We start from the raw sequence: 23134 nt of genomic DNA on the forward strand, positions 1-23134 counted from the left end.
CAGGAGCCTTACAGAGAACTTGAGCTGGGTAGACATGAATTTTGCCCACTGTAACTTGCGTAACTTGCGGAACCACGGGAGTAAGGATGAGTCATCCCCAGGAGGTGGAGCAGCCCTAATGGAGGTTAGTGTGAGCTGCAGGAACTTCTGGTGACTGAATGTGCAGCACTGTGCTGTGGCAGTATCACTGCCGAGCTCCCTTCATGTCAATCTCCTTCCCTGGTGGCTAACTACTACACCAGGACAGGTCAGTGTGTTTTTAAAGTGGATTGTCTTGGGCTGGTCTAGGTTAACACAATAGTGTACCAAAATGCCAACCCCTAGTTTTCCATAAGTAATGCGACCTGAGACAGCCGCTTCATACTGCCTCATTGAAGATGCGCCCATGTGTAGCAAGGTTTCCCTCCCAGGTTGTAGGATTACTGGATGTATGGCTTGGATGAAGGCCTTTCTGGTGGGCATCCAGGATATAGATGGTGTTCTGCATTCCCTTCTGATAGGATGGAGAAACAGGCGAAAGATAAGGCCTCCAACTTTTAGTCTTAGCAATTCCTGGGAATGTTCATTCCTAATACAAGGGAAGGGACTTTTTCATTCGAGACTACAACACCCTGTCATGAAAATTTCACACTTCCTACGGATGGTGGATTTCCAACATCCTCGTAGGGGTATAGGCTGCCCATTACTAACCATCACAATGAATCAGGCTTCAAGTGGCTTCATGTGTGTTCATTGACCCAGAATCTTTCAAAAGTGAGTACTTTCAGATGGGACTCCTAGGCTGTTGAACAGGTACTGTACTGTAATTGAAGAGGTCTCTCAATTACGTTAATTTTAGGCTTGGGAGACTCACTCTGCTGCTTTAGATGAGTTTCAAGTTCTACCCTCTGGCACATCTGTTTAATATTCTTGACTAAGAGGTGAATGTGGAAGCAGAGTCCCTGGTTAAAGGTCACTTCCATGGTCAAATTTGCTTGCGTGGCTGGTCGGGTGTTTGTATCTTTCAAAGTAGGCTGAATAATTGACAGTAACTGGAGGATTCAACTAGCAATCCCCAATGCAGAGTCTCTCATACAACACATATGTTTCTTACCAAGGCACAGATATGTTGAATCCTGTATGTAATGCCACTTAAATTGCAGGGGAGTAGTTGGGAGTAAAGGTAAGTTCACACAGTTTTTTGGTTAGGATTTTGAGGCCATATCTGCCTCAAAATCCTAACCAAAAACACAGCTGTCATTGAAAAGCCGTTTCTTCCGTGAGGTGCTCATTCTTAAGGCCGAGTCGCCTCATTTAACACAAATAGTAATATAGACATACTTGACCCTTATTAAAAGAGTGAAAAAGGATGGATATTGGACATAATTTTTCTATGCTGAATCACCTTTATCATCTGATGCTAATGGGATTTGTATACATTTTTAATGAATGAGTACATTGTATTTTCCATGTCTAGGATTAATGACACTTTGTACCATTTTTTTTTTTACTTGGTTATTATCATTAGTATCATTTGGTTATTATCATTTGTATCAAAATACCTATTTTACATACAAGAGCATGTTATACTTATGATTGCACCTTATTTCAGATCTTATACTTACCTTGTTCATTATATCTTGGGACGTGTTCAGACGATTCGGTTCTTAATGTGGTTTGACTTTACATCTATTTTATGATATATTGGTATCTAATTACTGGGTGTGTCAATATATGGACTATGTATGCGGTAGACTTTATTCCATTTGTTTATGTTTTTAACCAGACTTACCTACAGTGAGTACTATCGATTTAGGCATGGTGATAGTATTGGGTTTTGAAGTTAACCTCCAGCCTTTGTATTTAGCTCGACGGGCCATTTATAATTCACTATGTGGCTTTCTGCTACACAGTGATTGTATGAGGTCTATATCGGGCAGCTTACATCACTCCTACGCTCCTGTAGACTCCCGCTGACGTAGTTGGTGGGCACGACCAATGGTATTTCTCCAGGTCATGTGTGGGCATGACTACAGACATATAGTGGGAGCAGATGCAGTGCTCAGCGGCGTACAACAGAGTACCTTGTCCTACCATCTGGGACACGGGAAATGTGTTTTTCACCGAAACTTACTTATTTTCCTTGGGATGGTAGTCAGAATCTCCTACTGATGAGTTGCGATAGACTTTGTTTGTAGTGAAGCGCGTCGAGGAGTCTTTTGGAGCAGTGCATAGCTCTGATTAGTCTTTTTGAACAGTGTTTAGCTTTTTTGGAACACTGTATGTCCCACTGATTGTTATTATGGTTACATTTTGGCTCTGATTAGTATGTCCAGCCTCTCTACAGCACTCCTTTGTTTTGGGATCCATATATCTTTATATTTTGGGTTGTTAGCCCAGATGGGTCCCATACCCACTCACTATTTATCCACTGAGTGTATGTCTCCCAAGCATTTAGTATTGTTGTATAGGGGAATGTGAATAAGAGTCAAATGGGTGGAGTTATTCTATCCCCCCGCATCACTGTGAGCTGTATAAATCGCCCTCTATTAAATATTAGTATTCAACTATTTTATCTTTTTTTCTGTTTTAATAAGTATTATTAAAAGTTATGTTTTATTACTCCTTCTGTGATCCCTTATTTTGTACCCAGAATAATCCACTTAAAAATTTTAGAAGTATTTGTCTCTGTTGGCACATAGTCTGCACAACGTATTGGGCACTGAAATGGTATTATCTCTCTATCTTATAAAAATGAATTTCTGTCTGTCTGTCTGTCTGTCTGTTTTCTATGCGCGACCAAACGACTGGACCGATCTTCACCAAATTTGGTACAGAGATACTTCAGGTATCCGGGAAGGTTTAAGACAAGACTCCAATTCGCTCGGACATACCGTTGCTGAGATACAGCATTCCAAACACAATGCCCCCCCCCCCTTAGCCAATACAAACCTGCAAGTCTTTCACTCATATTCCAACTGCAATAAACACGGTCACTCCACATGCACAATACAACACTGATATCCAAACTGAGATACATCAGATACATCAGAGGATTAGATACACAAATCAGAACACAGTATCACACCCCAGAGGATTAGATACACTTGTCTGTACACAGTTCCACACACCAGAGGATTAAATACGCACTTCTGCACACAGTTCCACACACTGAAGGATTAGATACATGTGTCTGCACACAGTTCCACATGCCAGAGGATTAGATACATGCGTCTGCACAAAGTACCACACGCCAGAGGATTAGATACACAGGTCAGCACACAGTACCACATGCCGGAGGATTGGATACGTGGATCTGCACACAGTTCCACACACCAGAGGATTAGATACGCGCATATGCACACAGCTGTACACGCCATAGGATTAGATGCGTGCGTCTGCACACAGCACCACAAGCCAAAGGATTAGATACGCACCAATGCACACAGTTCCACATGCCAGAGGATTAGATATGTGCGTCTGCACAAAGTACCACACGCTGGAGGATTAGATACACAGGTCAGCACACAGTATCTCACGCCAGAGGATTAGATACACACGTCTGCACAAGGTACCATATGCTGAAAGATTAGATACGCGTGTTGCATTCAAGGCTTGAGAAAGCGCTTTTGTTAGCGCGAAACGGCTGTTGCCTCTATACGCCTGTTTATGCATATTCTCCCTTCCTGAAGAATGTTTTTATGAAAATATCGCAATAAAGAATGATTTTTTAAGAAAAAATTCATCGAAGTACTGAGTGCCCCCCTTTATTTTCTTATTTATTGAGGATTTTTCTGAAAGTTTTTTTGGGTTGCTGAGCACCACCTACAATAAATGAAAACATCCATAGTGATTCAATGTACCGTTTACTCTTAATTGTGTTCTGTGTTACTTTAAGAAGGAACAGCAGTGCCATCTTTCATCTTCATACTACCATATACCTACAATACTCACTATGCACAAAACTTGTGTTAGAGAACTTCAGAGAGACTGAGGAACCACCTTAAACATGTGTTCTACAGCATAAAGAGCAAAGTTCAAATGGAGATTAAAACAGAATGGAACAATATCGCAGAAAATTCTAGGATAACATTACTACAATACTATGATAAACTGCGGATATCTCTAATCCATAATAAACAAAAGAAACTCCACAGACTGAGACTTGCTGCAGGATATGCAGCCTTCAGAAATTGTTTTTAGATATACCTGAAGAAGCTGAGAGCTTTGAAACGTTGTAATCTACCATCATTATTAGTTAGCCATTAAAAACGGTATCAACTACTGAAAACTTTCAAGTTTTTTATTTTTCTATTTTATTTATTAACACATGCGAAAATATTGATCAATATTTGCCCCTAACATGTAATACAGTGTGTCACAAAAAACAATCTTAAAATCGCTTAGATAAGTTAAAGGCCTAATAGATTTTATCTTATTTTTGAAACCTTTTTTGTTAAGTCAGCTCTCTTTACATTAGGTATCTGTTTTACAGTGTAAATCATGTAAACTTTGTGAGGAAATCCAAACAGTTGTTGCAGCAAACCAGAACTTGAATGAACTGAACTGAATTAAAGGGGTTATGTGGTTTCTAACACTGATACCGAGACAGCTCAGGTCTCAGCAGCGGCGTAACTACCGTGTTAGCAGTGGTAGCGGATACCACAGGGCCCGGAACACTAGGGGGCCTGGCGGTAGCCGCTACCAATGCAGCTCTTTTTAATAGGTTATTACCTGCTGGAGTAACTCCAGCAGGTAACGGGCCCTATTTACTTACCAATCCTGGCTCCTGCTCATGGGTGCCTGCGCTTCTCCTTCTGCAGAGGTGGCTGTGAGCAGGACCTGGTATCAGTAAGTGAGGCCACAGGCCCTCGAAGCCTACAAACACTATCATTATACTCGGGAAAGGGTCATTTCAGACCCCCAAGTATAATGATTGGAGGCCCAGGAGAGGTGATCGAACATAAAAAACACTGTTACTTACCTCTCCTGGCTCCAGAAGGATTAAGGCCTATTTGGGTGATTTCACAGACATCACGTGGGCTGGGCTTGCGTCCTTATGAGCTGCGAACCAAGCCCCAGCTCAAGTGACGCCTGGTACATCATTGAAGATAGCTGACATCAGCAGGGAGTGCGACAGAGCCCAGGGAAGGTAAGTAACAGTGTTTTTTAAGTTTGTATCCTTCCCTGGATCTCCGATTATTCAGATTTCAATAATTGTTCAAGGGTGGTCCACAATGGGGTATAATACTGTGTGCAGGGGCCACTATGGGTAATAATACTGTGTGCAGGGACCACTATGAGGCATAATGCTGTGTGCAGGGGCCGCTATGGGGCATAATACTGTATGCAAGGGCCACTATGGGGCATAATACTGTGTGCAGGGGCCGCTATGAGGTATAATACTGTGTTCAGGGGCCACTATGAGGCTTAATAGTACATGCAGGAATGCAGGGGGTCGGTTGGGGGGGACATGTCAAAAGTTCACTACGGTGCCCGACCATTCCTAGTTTCGCCTCTAGCTCTTGGTATTGTTTATACACTGCAAGCCATGCTGCTTATTCGATGTAAAAACTGGAGCAGCAAGAAAGGGTATTGCAGGGTTGCACCATAGAGTTCAAAGCGACAGAACTGCACTAACTACACTCTCTGCAACACTTTGTACTGCGAGTTAGCAGTGCACTTCCCAGTATGTAAACAGCAGATCTAATATTGATGGCCTATTGATGTTAGAAACTGCATAAAACCCGTTAGTAAATTGAAATTTACAATAGGTATGTGAAGCTGTATCATATATTTGTCAATTTACAGATTTCTTATGAATTATTAATTTAACTAATAGATCTGTCTATTGTAAACAGGGGAGAAACGCTCTGACCAGACCCCAAGTATACCAATTTTAGCCAATGGTAAATATGTTTTTAAGATTTATGTATGTACTGTCTTTTTTCTATAAATCTGTATGAAAGATTCTTTACAAAACAATGTATTGTTGACCTATGGCAGAGAAATATGACTTCAAATAACCAAAAGCATAGCCTTATATGTCAGTATGACACTAGGTTAACACTAGCGCCCAGAGTCCGTTCTGAGCTTGTCAGACCGGGTCAGGCCAAGAGCGCCGGTGAGCGTTTTATGCTCTCCGCTGCAAAACCGTTTTTTTAAAACCGGACACAGAGTACTGCATGTCCAACTCTGTGTCCGATTTTAAAAAAAACTGTTTTGCGGCGGAGAGCATAAAACGCTCACCGGCGCTCATGACCGGACATCTTTCAAACCCATTCAAATAAATGGGTTTGAAAGAGTCCTGCAGGTTTCCGTCTCCTGGCCTGTTTTGTGCAGGGAACAGAAACCTGCATGAATGGAGACCGGGCGCAGATGTGAACGAGCCCTAACTCTTATTTTCATTAACTACCTATAGTATTTTTAACAGATCATTACTTTATTAGGCCTTTATTAGGTTTTAGCAGTTTTGGGCCCACATTCCATCCTTCATTATTTGTTTATTGATTGCAAAAAGCATCAACCTGATATTTCATTGAAATCCTAGACTAGAGAAAATCATAACTTACCAGCAGTGTCTACAAGTGTATTTCAATTAATTAGAATATAATCAAAAAAGCTTTTTTTTATTTTGTAATTCAATTGAAAAAGTGAAACACATATATTATATTGGGTCATTACAAACAGAGCAAACTTTTTCAAACCTTTATTTCTGTTAATGTTGATGATTATGGCTTACAGCCAAGGAAAACCCAAAAGTCATTATCTCAGAAAATTAGAATATTATATAAAACCAACTGTTAAAAAATTATTTAACACAGAAATGTTGACCAAATGGGGGGCTCCTTTTGCATGAATGACTGCATCAATGCGGCAATGTGGCATGGGGGCGAGCAGCCTGTGGCACTGCAGAGGTGTTAGGGAAGCCCAGGTTGTATGATAGCAGCCTTCAGCTCAACTGCGTTGTTGGGTCTGGTGTCTCTCATCTTCCTCTTGACAATACCCCACAGATTCTCTATGGGATTAAGGTCAGGTGAGTTTGCTGGTCAATCAAGCACAGTGATACTGTGGTTGTTAAGCCAATTATTGGTAATTTTGGCAGTGTGGACAGGTGCCAAGTCCTGTTGGAAAATGAAAATTCCATCTCCAAAAAGTTTGTTGGCAGAGGGAAGCATGAAGTGCTCTAGAATTTCCTGGTTGACGGCTGCACTGACTTTGGTCTTGATAAAACACAGTGGACCTACACCAGCAGATGACATGGCTACCCAAACCATCACTGATTGTGGAAACTTCACACTAGACCTCAAGCAACTTGGTTTGTGTGCAGCCTCTCCACTCTTCCTCCAGACTCTGGTACCTTGATTTCCAAATGAAATGCAAAATTTACTTTCATCTGAAAAAAGCACCTTTGACCACTGAGCAACAGTCCAGTTTTTCTTGGCCCTTTCTCTCCTTGGCCCTGGTAAGATGTTTCTGGCATTGTCTTTTGGTCATGAGTAGCTTGACACATGGATTGCAACATGTTGCAATCATGGATTGTAGCCCATGTCCTGGATACGTCTGTGTGCGGTGGCTGTTGAAGCACTGACTCCAGCAGCAGTCTACTCCTTGTGAATCTTCCCTAAATTTTTGAATGGCCTTTTCTTACCAATGTATTGTTGACCTATGGCAGAGAAATATGACTTCAAATAACCAAAAGCATAGCCTTATATGTTAGTTTGACACTAGGTTCCCACTAGCGCCCGGAGTCCGTTCTGAGCTTTCCGTCTTCTGCATGCAGAAAACGGAAAGCTGTCAGACCGGGTCAGGCCAAGAGCGCCGGTGAGCATTTTATGCTCTCCGCTGCGAAACCGTTTTTTTAAAACCGGACACAGAGTACTGCATGTCCGACTCTGTGTCTGTTTTGAAAAAAACGGTTTTGTGGCGGAGAGCATAAAACGCTCATGATCGGACATCTTTCAAACCCATTCAAATAAATGGGTTTGAAAGAGTCCTGCAGGTTTCCGTCTCCTGGCCTGTTTTGTGCAGGGAACAGAAACCTGCATGAATGGAGACCGGGCGCAGATGTGAACGAGCCCTAACTCTTATTTTCATTAACTACCTATACTATTTTTAACAGATCATTACTTTATTAGGCCTTTATTAGGTTTTAGCAGTTTTGGGCCCACATTCCATCCTTCATTATTTGTTTATTGATTGCAAAAAGCATCAACCTGATATTTCCTTGTGGCCATGTTTGCGAACCCCCACCGCTCTGACGATACGCGACACCGCCCACCCAGCCACTCCAATGTGTTGCCAGGAGCATGCGCATCGTATGTACAGTTTTTCACAACACCGTATAGCAGCTGAAATACAGATTACGTTCAACACAAAAGTCTCATGTATTCTCAGAATTACAGTAAAAACAAGATACAAAGTTACATTTCATATTCCACACCTTTTACACACTACTAAAACCTTACCCGCGCCTGTATTTACCCACTTCTACAATCACCGCAGATGAAGTCACGGGTACCAGCTAGTATAATATATATGTTTCAGTTTTTCAATTGAATTACTAAAAAAAAAATACTTTTTGATGATATTCTAATTTATTGAGATACACTTGTATATCTCTATATAATCCTCCCAGTATATGTGTGAAAATCAGATTTTCTTGTTCATATTAATTATGACATTTCTCTCTTTGCTTTCTAGTATTAGTATTAGTTTCAAATAAACGAATGTGACCTTGCCCTTTTTTCTGTTGTGTTTTTAATGTGTTTTTGTGTTGATTTCAAGTAAAATTTGTCCTGTAAAATTATGCTTTGTGCCTCTCTATGAAAAATAAAAAAGTTATAGCTTGTGGAAGTAGAGTAAAAAAAAATATTTGTATTTCTGGTCTTATTTATCTTTTTTTCTGTAACCTTCTAGAGACCTGCTCAGTGAATAATGGTGGTTGTGATAGTCGGTGTCATGATGCTTTCACTGGAGTTCACTGCAGCTGCCCAATGGGTTTTATGCTTCAAGGAGACAGAAAAACCTGTAAAGGTAAGTACTAGTGGAACATACTTTTCATATTATAAATAGTTATGTAGAATTATATATTGTTAATTTCTTTGGAGATTGTTCACTATTCAACATCCATATTGTTTTGTTTTTAACATTTATTTTATGTTAAAATAACTCCTCTGGCCAGAGGCATAACTTGAAGCCTCTGGGCTCAATACAAAATCTGCAACGGGGGCCCCCATTTGTCATGTGCTAAATATTGATAGCACCCCTAGAGGTACGTCCCTGCCTCTGGCCTTCTAAATTTAATTTTAAACAGAGTTTCTGATTAAGCCTAAACACATGGACACATTAATAGAAGAGAACATAAATGATGTTGTCACTTTACTTGTACATGTGCACAAGCTAATTCTCTGAACAGGTAGTTTATTCTTGTATATCTACTTAATTCTTACATGCAGTACAACTGAGACATTGAAAAATGTACTGTACATGAAAGTAACAAGATAGGCCTCTGGCCTATTAGATAACAAAATATGATCATATATAGATGTAATACTAATAAATTGTATTATTGATGTACTTACAATTTACTGTATGTTCAAGATGATCAAGCAAATCACACATTCTAAATAATTATACCAATTATAAAAAAATCACTAATGGATAATACATGTGCCTATGAGAAACTTTGTAATATGTGCCAAAATAAATAAATAAAGAACAATAAGTGCTCGTATTTTATTAAAGGTACGTAACCTATTGTGATTAAAAAACTAAGTAAATTAAAAAATACTGCTACTAACAATTGTTCATGGGTTTACAGCTTGCTGGCCAATGCTAATGGATTTAGGAGTTCATATAATGTGTCCATTCATTTTATCTTTTACACATTTCCTCCTTCAAACCCACATTGTTTGTCTTTAACACCTTGCTCCCCTGCAGGGATTAGTGAGATAAACTTGGGTGCAAACACTCAGTATCTTTTCACACCCATCTAATCCCTCTGTTTGTGCGTTCATCTAAAAAATGTCCTGCTATATTCAAGGCAGGACTTAATTTATGCACCTAATCTAGTGGCTAGGATCGTGCCAAATGATCTGGGGATCAATAACCCTTTTGAATATGCCCAGACGAGGATATAAGGTAACCACACTCTATTTGATTCATAGGTTAGTATATTCCCTTACTAACAGTTGCACTGCAGGAACTTGAGTCAAATATCACCAGTCAATTGTAACTAGTCTCCTTTTGTTATCTGCCTGCTTATTCAAAGACCCTGCCATCCTTCAAGTATAAAATAACTTTTCCCTGTCATATCCCCTCTTGCCCTACATGTTTCGCCATTAAATATAGCTCTTCAGGGGCTCCAGATATACGGGTTCATTAGGGACAAATAGATGGAGCAGACAGCAGACGGCCACCGTCTAGTGTAATCCGCCCGCTGTCTGTATCGGTGCCTGTGTGACCGCAGGGCGTGGCCGGCTATACTGCACTTGATATAGCCAAGCGCTGCTGTAAGACATGCCCACCCGGGGGCGCGGCCTGCCGCCGAACAGATCTATCCACGGATCCTGCAGTTCTCTGCATCTCTGGGTCCTAGTGCCTGCTCGTCTCCTCCGGCTGCCACAAACCCCTGCAGGATGATTATACAGAGAGACTACGGCGGCCATGTAAGGGAGCAGCAAACCATCACCCCTAGTAACAAATGTCTGTATTAGGGAGCATTCACACGGCGTAACGTCCCGCGAGATTTGGCACGTGTACACCGCGTGACCCTTTGCGTGCCGTACACGCTCCCATTCATTTCAATGGGAGCGGGGAGCGTATGCGCCGCGCTAGTTTGCGGCCGTGCATTTATTCAATGCTCCCTTAGTATGATTTCATACAGGATTCACATATTCTCAATGTTTGGTTAGCCTCTCCTTTCCTCATATCTACAATCTACACATCTATATATTATACCATCTTACATATACTCTGTTATCCTTATCTATCCAGAGTACCTGATGCAAACTTTCTCCCTTATTCCATCCATATCACTACTGACATCAATTAATTTCAGGGTACTTCCCTTTATCACAGCTATGTCACCGTTTCCACATAACCATTCTGATCAATATTCATACCATCTACATGTATGAGTTGGTTTATTACCAAGTATGTTCGTTAGGTCTTTGCCTGTGTAATGCTATTAAAGGCTGAATATACCCCCTCTATTTGATGGTTGTGTACTTATTAACTATATCTAGGATCATTCTTTATCAACTGTGAAAGCTGTATGCATCTATTCCAGAATGTTTCATATTTTATTAGAAGAATGCTATTACATCAGGAACGAATGAAAAAACTAAAAAAGAGTACTTTTACATCAGGAATGAATGAAAGGATAAGTCCTCACTGAGTCCTTCTGGTTTTAGGGTTTTTAGATTAAATATCCACCGACTTTCTCTTTGTAGGATTTTCTTTTCAAAATTCCCCCCCGGGCTGATGGTTTGACTATTTCCAACACTTTAAATTTAATGCTCGTAGGTACTCCTTCATGATGTCTGTTTACATGGTTGGCAACTGTGGTATCAGCGCCCCTGTTTATATCTCCTACGTGCTCCAGGATTCTTCTTCTTAATTCCCTGTTTGTCTTTCCTATATATTGTTTGTTGCATATACAGGTCAATAGGTAAAGTACTCCTCTTGTCCTGCAGGTTGCCAGACATTTAACCTGCATCCATTTTTTTAGGGAGTTATTGTAATAATGTTTGTTCTGATCCACACATGTACAGGCCCTGCAGTCCCCGCATCGTCTCGTCCCTATGGCTCCTGTTGAACCCAACCATGGCCGTCTGCTGTCTGCTCCATCTATTTGTCCCTAATGAACCCGTATATCTGAAGCCCCTGAAGAGCTATATTTAATGGCGAAACATGTAGGGCAAGAGGGGATATGACAGGGAAAAGTTATTTTATACTTGAAGGATGGCAGGGTCTTTGAATAAGCAGGCAGATAACAAGAGGAGACTAGTTACAATTGACTGGTGATATTTGACTCAAGTTCCTGCAGTGCAACTGTTAGTAAGGGAATATACTAACCCATGAATCAGATGGAGTGCGGTTACCTTATATCCTCGTCTGGGCATATTCAAAAGGGTTACTGATCCCCAGATCAGTTGGCACGATCCTTGCCACCAGATAAGGTGCATAAATTAAGTCCTGCCTTGAATATAGCAGGACATTTTTTAGATGAACGCACAAACAGAGGGATTAGATGGGTGTGAACAGATACTGAGTGTTTGCACCCAAGTTTATCTCACTAATCCCTGCAGGGGAGCAAGGTGTTAAAGACAAACAATGTGGGTTTGAAGGAGGAAATGTGTAAAAGATAAAATGAATGGACACATTATATGAACTCCTAAATCCATTAGCATTGGCCACCAAGCTGTAAACCCATGAACAATTGTTAGTAGCAGGCGCTGCAATAGCGTATTTTTTAATTTACTTACAGTCCTATGAAAAAGTTTGGGCACCCCTATTAATCTTAATCATTTTTAGTTCTAAATATTTTGGTGTTTGCAACAGCCATTTCAGTTTGATATATCTAATAACTGATGGACACAGTAATATTTCAGGATTGAAATGAGGTTTATTGTACTAACAGAAAATGCGCAATATGCATTAAACCAAAATTTGACCGGTGCAAAAATATGGGCACCTCAACAGAAAAGTGACATTAATATTTAGTACATCCTCCTTTTGCAAAGATAACAGCCTCTAGTCGCTTCCTGTAGCTTTTAATCAGTTCCTGGATCCTGGATGAAGGTATTTTGGACCATTTCTTTCTACAAAACAATTCAAGTTCAGTTAAGTTTGATGGTCGCCGAACATGGACAGCCCGCTCTCAAATGATCTGAAAACAAAGATTGTTCAACATAGTTGTTCAGGGGAAGGATACAAAACGTTGTCTCAGAGATTTAACCTGTCAGTTTCCACTGTGAGGAACATAGTAAGGAAATGGAAGACCACAGGGACAGTTCTTGTTAAGCCCAGAAGTGGCAGGCCAAGAAAAATATCAGAAAGGCAGAGAAGAAGAATGGTGAGAACAGTCAAGGACAATCCACAGACCACCTCCAAAGAGCTGCAGCATCATCTTGCTGCAGATGGTGTCACTGTGCATCGGTCAACTATACAGCGCACTTTGCACAAATAGAAGCTGTATGGGAGAGTGATGAGAAAGAAGCCGTTTCTGCACGTATGCCACAAATAGAGTTGCCTGAGGTATGAAAAAGCACATTTGGACAAGGCAGCTTCATTTTGGAAACAAAAATTGAGTTGTTTGGTTATAAAAAAAGGCGTTATGCATGGCGTCCAAAAAGAAACAGCATTCCAAGAAAAACACATGCTACCCACTGTAAAATTTGGTGGAGGTTCCATCATGCTTTGGGGCTGTGTGGCCAATGCCGGCATCGGGAATCTTGTTAAAGTTGAGGGTCGCATGGATTCCACTCAGTATCAGCAGATTCTTGAGAATAATGTTCAAGAATCAGTGACGAAGTTGAAGTTACGCCGGGGATGGATATTTCAGCAAGACAATGATCCAAAACACCGCTCCAAATCCTCAGGCATTCATGCAGAGGAACAATTACAATGTTCTGGAATGGCCATCCCAGTCCCCAGACCTGAATATCATTGAACATCTGTGGGATGATTTGAAGCGGGCTGTCCATGCTCGGCGACCATCTAACTTAACTGAACTTGAATTGTTTGTCCAAAATACCTTTATCCAGGATCCAGGAACTGATTAAAAGCTACAGGAAGCGACTAGAGGCTGTTATCTTTGCAAAAGGAGGATCTACTAAATATTAATGTCACTTTTCTGTTGAGGTGCCCATACTTTTGCACCGGTCAAATTTTGGTTTAATGCATATTGCACATTTTCTGTTAGTACAATAAACCTCATTTCAATCCTGAAATATTACTGTGTCCATCAGTTATTAGATATATCAAACTGAAATGGCTGTTGCAAATACCAAAATATTTAGAACTAAAAATGATTAAGATTAATAGGGGTGCCCAAACTTTTTCATAGGACTGTAGTTTTTTAATCACAATAGGTTACGTACCTTTAATAAAATACGAGCACTTATTGTTCTTTATTTATTTATTTTGGCACTGATTAGTTGAAAGGACTTTAGGAGGTGATACCATCACACATCCTCCTGTTTTTGTTTTTTGAAACTTTGTAATATATCTTAGAAAAAAATATGTTTCCTTCTCCACCTAAGTTTACCATCTTCTCACCAGTCCAGAATGGGCCTCTTCTACATTCAGATATATGACTAGATGGGAAGAAGCACTGGGCCACCCAATTTTCCCTGCTCAATGGTAGATTATTTGGTCCCAGGCAGCTAATTCCTCAACTTGTGTGAGATCCAGGGAAGTGCATTACAAGCTTCTCATGCATTAGTACCACTCTTAGTGCTCTCTTGCACTCCCTAAATCCCACAATTCCTCTGGTCTTTGGAGATGCCTCTCTGCTGTGGGCACACTCTATCATACTTTTTGGGTCTGACCCCTGATACATGACTTTTGGAGGGGTAATAAGGGTGTCACTGATTGTCTATTTATACAAGGCGTTCCTCTTGATCCTATGACTTACTCCTTGAATAACACAGTCGCTACTTGTGACGCAATTTGATCCGAGATTGACAATCACTACATGTTACATGGTCTATGACTTTTCTCCTCCCCCCACTACCTATTCCTTTCTTTTCCTGGTTTTCTCTTATGCTGGTGTCCCTATTCTTATCATTTAGTTTGCCTTGCACTGCTGTATGAAGACTACCCAATTCAATGGATTTATCTGTGTAATGCTTTGTTTCTTATTCCTGTTCCTTGTTACTTGAAAAAATCTTCAAGAAACATTACAGTTAAGAATTAACTATGCTTTTGGGTATAGTACTGTTATGGAATTGCTAGGACAGCAATTCCCCAGTAGCTGCTGGAAACCCTGGGGCGGGGCACAAGAGACAGTGAGCCCTAAGCTGAAGCCCCCCACTGTCCCTTCCTATTGCCAGGCCCTATCCTACGTAATAGGTGCCAACTCAAGGACGATCCCTTCCTATATATGTGCTACACAAAACGCAGACAAGACGAACAACAACAAAGGGAGGTCAGCTAGCCAAGGGTCAGGAAACAGTCGAGCAATGCAGTGCCAAATCGAAGTCCAAAAGAATAGTCACTAGGGAAAGCCAGAGGTCAAGGATTGAAATACAAGTAATAACAGCGACAGAAAAAAGCAAGTGCACACAAGGCAATAGCAAGCACCAATGTGAATGTGAGCCTAGAATAAATAGGGAGGAAAAACCCGCCCCGGAGATGAGAGGCGGATAGGCCGTCAATCACAGGGAAAGATAGAAATTAACTATTAGAGGAGCAGAGGGAAATGAAGTTGAAGGAGATGGGTGTGGTGGAAAAGCAATTACCAAGGTGAAAGAATAGGACAGTGTTCAGACAATGCAAGAAGAACCCAAGGAAAGAAATCACAGCCGAACACACCACTTGTGCTGAAGCATGCGGCCAGATGATGACGCCAAAGCCTGGACGGGCAAAGATGTTACAAGTACACTTTAAAACAGTACTTTCAATCTCAGATCACCATATACACATGCTTTCATCAGCATGTGTTATAGCCATGCTATATGACTAGCCATTCCCTGGTCTAACATTATGAAGTTGTGTGCTTTGGAGTCTTAACAGTGCTGCTGTCAGTGACATTTATTGCATCTCACCACGCTAAGACTACCAGAGCTTTAATATGAGCAGGGTTTGAGCAAAGTTTGACCATATATCTCTCCTCAACTGTAAGTAAGATTGGTGATGGGCAGTTTTGGACTATTGTGCTGGCACATATATTTGTATATACCACCTTACTATAATTGTTTGACAATGTGACTAATGCATATGCAAATTGTGATTCTTGTAAGGGAGAAGTCAAATTTGGGATGCTAAGGTGATAATGGGGTAATCTCCCTATTTGGACCCTTGTTTTAACTTCCACTGGCAGTTCTGGTTCCCACACATTACAGTGCCCATAAGTGGCCTCCCATGGAGCATAATACCCCCTCAGTGGGCTCACACACAGTATATAAAAAAAGGGAATTATTCCAACCAGGAATTGGTTTTCCAGGAATCAATCATGACAGCTCAACAGGAGCTTGCCCTTTTAAAGTTGTTGTCCAGGATAAAATGTAATTCCTACACTATTCTAAAAACCATCCCCCGCCTACTTTCTAAATTACATAATTTAGACATATAAAAATATTTATATAAAGATATAAAAATGTCTATTTACCCATATCCCTTGGTAGTCATGTGACCGCCCCAAGGAAATGTAATGGTTACCTGTGATGCTCTGTTTCCCCGTTTTTGGAAACGGAAGGTCATTAATACTCCTCCTCCAACCCACCATACTTACCTCTCTTCCTTTCAGACTTTGTCCTGCGGGACAGCTCCTCCTTCTTTTCTGACTCTGCCGGCACGCGCAATAGTCCCTACAGCTGACAATCCACCTCTACTGTGCAGACGTGGGAGTGAGTCAGCCTACAAGTTCAGCCCACAAGTGCCATGATGCATTAGCTAAGACAGCAGGAAGCTACACCAGTAAACAAATGCAGAAGATGCCAGGAGATCCCAGAGAAATACAGAGATCACTCAAAACACTGCTAAAGGTATTTGGGTGCATTTATTAACTCATTTATAGCACTAACAGACCTTTTCTTTATAACAAAAAAAAAACAACAACAAAAAAAAAACACAAACATTTTTTGCCCAGAAAACCCCTTTAAGTTACACCAAGATAGGTACAGCTCAGTTGTATAAACTACTACACATATTAACGTCACATATGTAGTATAAAGGAGGGAATGTAAAGGTGCTGGACTTAAACCTGGGGGACTTTGCATTCACAACTGGTGTCAGAATTAGATAGAATATCCAGTTTATAATCTCTTGCAAAGGTTCATAGACAAAGTGGCTGCTCTACAGATCAACTGATGCCTGTCTCCTCTCAGCCCATGAAGATACAATAGCCTTTAAAATTAACCTTTATCTCTGTTGGAGCAGGCAGTTCAATAAAGCAGTAGGCTTATTGGGTTCTGGATTTCAATCCATTGGGCAAGAGTAATCTTGTAGGACTTGCCTCAGTTCTTCCTAACAAATAGAAGAAAGAGATTTTGATCCTAAGGGAAGATATTCTCTCCAAGTATTGTAAGACACTCTTACTTACATATTGAGTACTAACTTGAAATCCACCTTAAAGGCACACTACACTTCATGGCATGTCTAAGGTTACTGCCTACATGAATCTTTTATTAATTTATTTATTTTCATTTAAAGTTCTTGTTAAATCTTTGCACAAAAGGAAAAAACATAAATCACCACTGATTTGGGGGGGAGGGAGAAGGGTAGAAGAGGGACGTCGGAGGTACAATTGTTGAGAGGATAAGTGAGGTGGAAAGGGGGAGGTGACAAGCAAATACTCTGACACAGCAGAGTTAGGGGGCGTTCACACTACCGTCGGTGTCCGACATGTAGTGTCCGCTCCTAGTGTCTGCTCAAAATCTGTCACGGACACTAGGAGCGGACACTAGATGTGTCCGTGACACCTGTCATTCACTTGAATGGGCATCGGGTGCGTTCTTTTGCACTCCGTGCCCGTCCTTCCCTGTCCGCAAGAGAAGATGTCCGACTTCTCAAGCGGACAGAAGAACCCTGCATGCAGGGTTTTTCTGTCCGCTTCAGAAGTCGGACATCTTCTCTTGCGGACAGAGAAGGACGGGCACGGAGTGCAAAAGAACGCACCCGATGCCCATTCAAGTGAATGACAGGTGTCACGGACACATCTAGTGTCCGCTCCTAGTGTCCGTGACAGATTTTGAGCGGACACTAGGAGCGGACACTACATGTCGGACACCGATGGTAGTGTGAACGCTCCCTTAAACATTATATCAAAAAATGAAACAATCAAAATAAAGGATGAAAGTGTATAACCCAACTAGAAATATGGGGAAGGATGGAGGAGTCACCTGCCCTAGAGTCCGGGGGGGGGGGGGGGGCTACTGGAGAACAGGGGTATAGGAAAGAGCGGGAGTAAGAAACAGAAGGCATAGGGACGGTATGAAAGGGAGGAAAAAAAGAGTTACCGAGGGAATCATGAGGGAGAGGGGTCAAAAACGGACTGAAAGTCAGCAGAGTAGTAGAAAGTATCCCAGAGGACCGATGGCTGTTGGTGGGCTCCAACTTCATCTTTCAGCTCAGTTAGCAGGTTCTCCATATTGTGAATGCGGAGTAGTTCCTGCAGGCAGGATGCCAGATAAGGCGGGGGCAATGATTTGCACAATCTGGGAATGACTGTTAGAGCAGAATCATTTAACACATCAGCAATTGAGATGGTCGAACCTTCCAAGATTTGTGTTCAAGATTGGTAGATTGGGTTCTGAGTTAGTTTTCAGGGCTCCGGGAACTGCAGTTTTACTGCAACATCATTCACTGGGCTTTATACCTACCTTAATTTGAGGAACCCAAAAAATGGGGAAAATGAGGTGAGAAGTTAGATTAGTTTGGATCATTAAACTATGCTCCTGCAAACTATATTTGACAGCTAGTCTGCCATTAGTGGCTCTCTGTTTGATCTGGTCCCTGTCTATATTGGATGGTAGCAATACTTAACCCCACTAATATCCCGGGGGTGGGGGGCTGTTATTTGGCTCATCAGGGATGGTATTTGAGATAGACTCACTAATTGTTATGTCCCCTGTTAGGGAATTACCTGTTGAACAATTCCCCAGTAGCTGCTGCTGGAACCTGGCAAGAAGGGGAACAATAAAGACAGTGAGTGCTAATACTGAACCCACCTCCAGTCCCTGGCTTCTTGCTTCAACTACCCTAGGTGCAGAGGACAACTGGGCTACAGTCCCTTCCTATATTGCAAGTGAAAACACAGACAGGACACACAAACAAGAACAGGTAGTCAAGAAATCCAAGGGTGTAAACCAAGAGAGCAATGAAGTACAGAATCAGAATCCAAAAGAGTAGTCACAGGGAATAGCCAAGGTCACGAATATATAAGTAGAATTAGAAACCAATATAAAGCCATCATGCACAAAAAAGCAATAGCAAGCATAAAAGAGAGGGTAGAAACACTATATAAAGGAATAGGCCCTAAGCTTGATTGGCCAGGATGAATGTCAAATAGCTAAAAACTTTAACTCCTTAGGGTCCATTTACATGGAGGAAAATGGTGAGGAATTTGGTGTGGAATTTCAGCATTGAAAAAAAAAAAAGCCTCCCATTGACTTCAATGGGTTCCTAGCAGAAAAAGGAACCCATTGGGTCAATGTTAGGCTTTTTTTTTTCAGCGCTGAAATTCCACACCAAATTCCTCACCATTTTCCTTTGTGTGAATGGACCCTTAGAGACCAGAAGACTAATAGCACTGGCTGGACTGACACACGGCAACAAAACCCATCTGTGCTAAAATAGCAGGAGCAAATATCAAAAATGGACACGCCTGTGGTGAGGTCAGAGGAGCTTTCCATGCAGATGAAATAAGCCATCCTGAGGGCTAGTTCATACTGAGTTTTTTGCAGGCGGATTTTGACACAGAATCAACCTGCAAAAAAGGCTCCCATTGACTCAAATAGGAGCTGCTTGCTTTTTTTTCTGCTAGCTAGCTAACGGGAAAAAGAAACGACATGCCCAATCTTGCCTTGGATTCCGTGGCTGAGTCAGCTGTGGCATCCGCGGCTCAAGACTCACTCCTGATTAGGCCTATTCATTTGGATCTAATAAGGAGCGGGATGCCGTAATTTTCATAATATGCTTATTAGAGATGAGCGAGCGGCGTTCCAATTTGATCGAATATCAGGCTGTTCGAGGTATTCGATTCCATGCGGCAAATGCAGTAAAAATTCGTATCCCCTCCCACCTTCCCTGGCGCTTGTTTTGCACCAATAACTGTGCAGGGGAGGTGGGACAAGAACTACGACAACGTAAGCATTGAAAAAAAATTGGAAAAAGCCATTGGCTGCTGAAATAAGGTGATATCGGATTTATAAGAATAGTCGCCGCCATCTTCGTCTCATTTTGCGGCTTGGAGACATAGGGACAGAGATCTGCTGAGGGCTAGATAGGGATTAGATTGTGCTAGGCAGGAAAAAAATGAAGAACAACAACAGCTCTTTTCAGAGCTATACTGCAGGGAGAGGAGTTGATAGACGCTCAATCCAGCTTTGCACGTTGTGTACCCCCAAACGCCAAAGTGGGATACACAGCAATTGTCAGATGCTTGATCCAGCTATCCATGCTGTGTACCCCCAAAACCTAACTAGGATACACAGCAATTGTCAGGCTATATATGCTCAACCCAGCTATCCACGGTGTGTACCCCAAAACCTAACTGGGATACACAGCAATTGTCAGGCTATATATGCTCAATCCAGCTATCCACGCTGTGTACCCCCAAAACTTAACTGGGATACACAGCAATTGTCAGGCTATATACGCTTTATTGGTTCCATTGAGTTTGGAAAGTGTGTAGTTGATAGGCTGTGATATTGGGGTAATACTGGGACTTGGGCGTGTTATATGCACCCAGGCATGCTTCCACTGCTGTCCCAGTTGCATTCCAGAGGTGTTGTCATCATTTGTTGAGGTGTCATAGTGGACTTGGTGACCCTCTTGAGTCGAATTTGGGTTCCCCCGAAACGAACTTTTTTTCCCCATAGACTATAATGGGATTCGATATTCGTTTGAATAGTCGAATATTGAGGGACTATTCAAAACAAATATTGAATATTTTACTGTTCGCTCATCTCTAATGCTTATCACTAGAGATGAGCGAGTACTGTTCGGATCAGCCGATCCGAACAGCACGCTCCATAGAAATGAATGGATTCACCTGGTACTTCCACTTTGACGGTGGCCGGCCGCTTACGTCCATTCATTTCTATGGAAGCGTGCTGTTCGGTTCGGCTGATCCGAACAGTACTCGCTCATCTCTACTTATCACTATGTAAACAGCAGAGCATACATCCTGCCATGTTTGTTTGCATATGCTTGGATCTAGGGTCCTGCTATTGTTGGTGTTCTCAGCAAGCGTGATCATCGTCATCATCACTTTCAAACAGATAAAGGTCAGCCTCTTCTGGCTGTTCCTGTGACATATAATGTGCTCCCTTTGCATACAATAGAGAGTCTTTCTCCTCTTCCAATCTAGGATTCCCAGTTTCTCTAACATAATGACCCTAACCCAGATCCTCATCTTCCTTCATCAACACAGGACGATGACATTGAATAAGATGTGGAAACTGTTGCTCCTCTTTCATCCCTTGTTGCATGAGTGTAATGGTTTTCTGTAAGATATACAATAGAGGGATCACATTGCTAATGCTGCAGTCATTCCTGCTGATAAATTTGGCAGATTATTCTTGAATATGCACCTCTGGTTTAACCAGTGATATCTCTAAGTCTTTGTGGGTCACATACATGATCTTGGTCTTATTTTAAAGCCATTTAAAGTGATAGTGTCCCTGAATATGTTTTCCTACAGTTGCACTTTGCTTAAACCCTGGGCCCTGCTAGTTCAGAACTGCAGGGGGGGGGGGGGGGGGTTAGTTATTTGCTGGTTTCTATATATGGTACTTTACAGAGGTTCTAAGTAATGCTAGCCTGTGTGTTTCACTTTGGCTATCATACTTCCACAATGCATTAGTGAATGTTTTTGACAACTGCAACTCATTAGTCCGCCGACCATGCGATTCCCAACAGGTTGCCTTGGAAAATAGCCAGGAGCCTGTGACAGTCTGGTTGTGAAAATGACTGCATGCCTTTATGCAACAGTAGCTGTACCCGCGACTTCGTCCGCAACCCCCGCACCCTTGCGCGGCCCGTTGTCCCCAACACCCCTTTCCTTGCGGCCTCTCCCAAACCCTGGTGCTGTGCCCCGCTGCTGAGTCCCCCGCTCCCTCCTAACTACCTAAGCGCGCCCACAGCCCCCCCTTACCTCCCACTCGCACTCCCTCCCCCCTTTAGAGCCTACAGTCACCTTGCACATTGCCAGCCCTGCACTCACCACCACCCACCCGTGACACCAGTGATCCTCCCACCCACCCTTCCCCCATTTAACCTGTGGAATCAGCCTCCCCCCTACTCACCCTCGGCTCTCTGCTCCCAACCCCTCTCCCCAATCAACACTTGAATCCCCCAACTCCCCCGATCCAACACACCAACTGTTGAACCCCCCACCCACCCCAAGGAATGTGCCATTGACAGAAGTCTCAGCACTCACCTTGTAGATGCTGGTGAGGTCTGCGTATGGTGACTGCAACATGAGCCGGCAGCAGCGGGTAGTTTGGCAAGACGTGTATGTTGTGGTCCACACAGTACGCGGGTACGGGCGGCTCAGGGCTGGAGGCGTGTTCGCGCTGCTGCATCTTATGCCGGCATGGGGGGAGTGTGTGGCCGGCCGGCATGTCAGCGCTGGGAAGACCGTGTACAGGTGGCTGTGTGGTGGAGGCACTGCCATGTTGAGAGAAGTGTCTATGCGTGCTGGCCACGCCCACATATCAGCGTCAACCTATGGGGCCGCTGACCTGTCTCCCTATCCCGCCCACACACCGGCCTCCACCAATAGGAGCTGCATATAACAACCTGTGTTGACATCATGGCAGGGGCGACGTGGAGCCGGAGACAACTTTTGAGGGTCGCAGTGGCGTTTTGGGGTGTGTGACACACTTTTAAAGTAGCCTATTACCCGTTCCTGGCCAATATGTAGGTGTGTGTGAAATATCTAAGAAATCTAATCAGCCATTTCAGGTGTGATTGAGTAACAAACATCCAAACACACAAACCCACAAACATCCAAACTCACAAACTTTCACATTTATAATATTAATAGGATTATCTGCATCCATATGACTTTCTTTGTCTTTTGGTAAAAATTATTTAGTATGAGTGTCCAGAGGAAATTATTTTTTTACAGGGGTTCCCTGACCCTGAAAAGGTTGGGAAACACTGCCCCTGGCACCAATGAATAAACCCTTTGTTGCAGGATCTCTTGTAATTGCAAAGACATTCTCCTTTTTATGGAAATATAAATATATAATAATAA

At 42.3% G+C, this 23134-nt stretch overlaps 1 protein-coding gene across 7 annotated transcripts in view; it reads left to right on the plus strand.

The window, feature by feature from the left end:
- Nucleotides 1-23134, plus strand: part of SCUBE3 (signal peptide, CUB domain and EGF like domain containing 3) — a 130903-nt gene that overhangs the window by 52203 nt on the left and 55566 nt on the right. For 5 of the 7 annotated variants that reach the window (XM_075264260.1, XM_075264264.1, XM_075264261.1 and 2 more), the window contains exons 7-8: nt 5841-5888; nt 8899-9015. In XM_075264260.1, coding sequence (XP_075120361.1) covers nt 5841-5888; nt 8899-9015 — 165 coding nt within the window. The remainder of the gene's footprint in view (nt 1-5840; nt 5889-8898; nt 9016-23134) is intronic. The other 2 variants (XM_075264262.1, XM_075264263.1) reach the window with 1 other exon arrangement.

Source organism: Leptodactylus fuscus, chromosome 2 (genome assembly GCF_031893055.1).
Source record: "Leptodactylus fuscus isolate aLepFus1 chromosome 2, aLepFus1.hap2, whole genome shotgun sequence".
Taxonomy (NCBI): Eukaryota; Metazoa; Chordata; class Amphibia; order Anura; family Leptodactylidae; genus Leptodactylus; species Leptodactylus fuscus.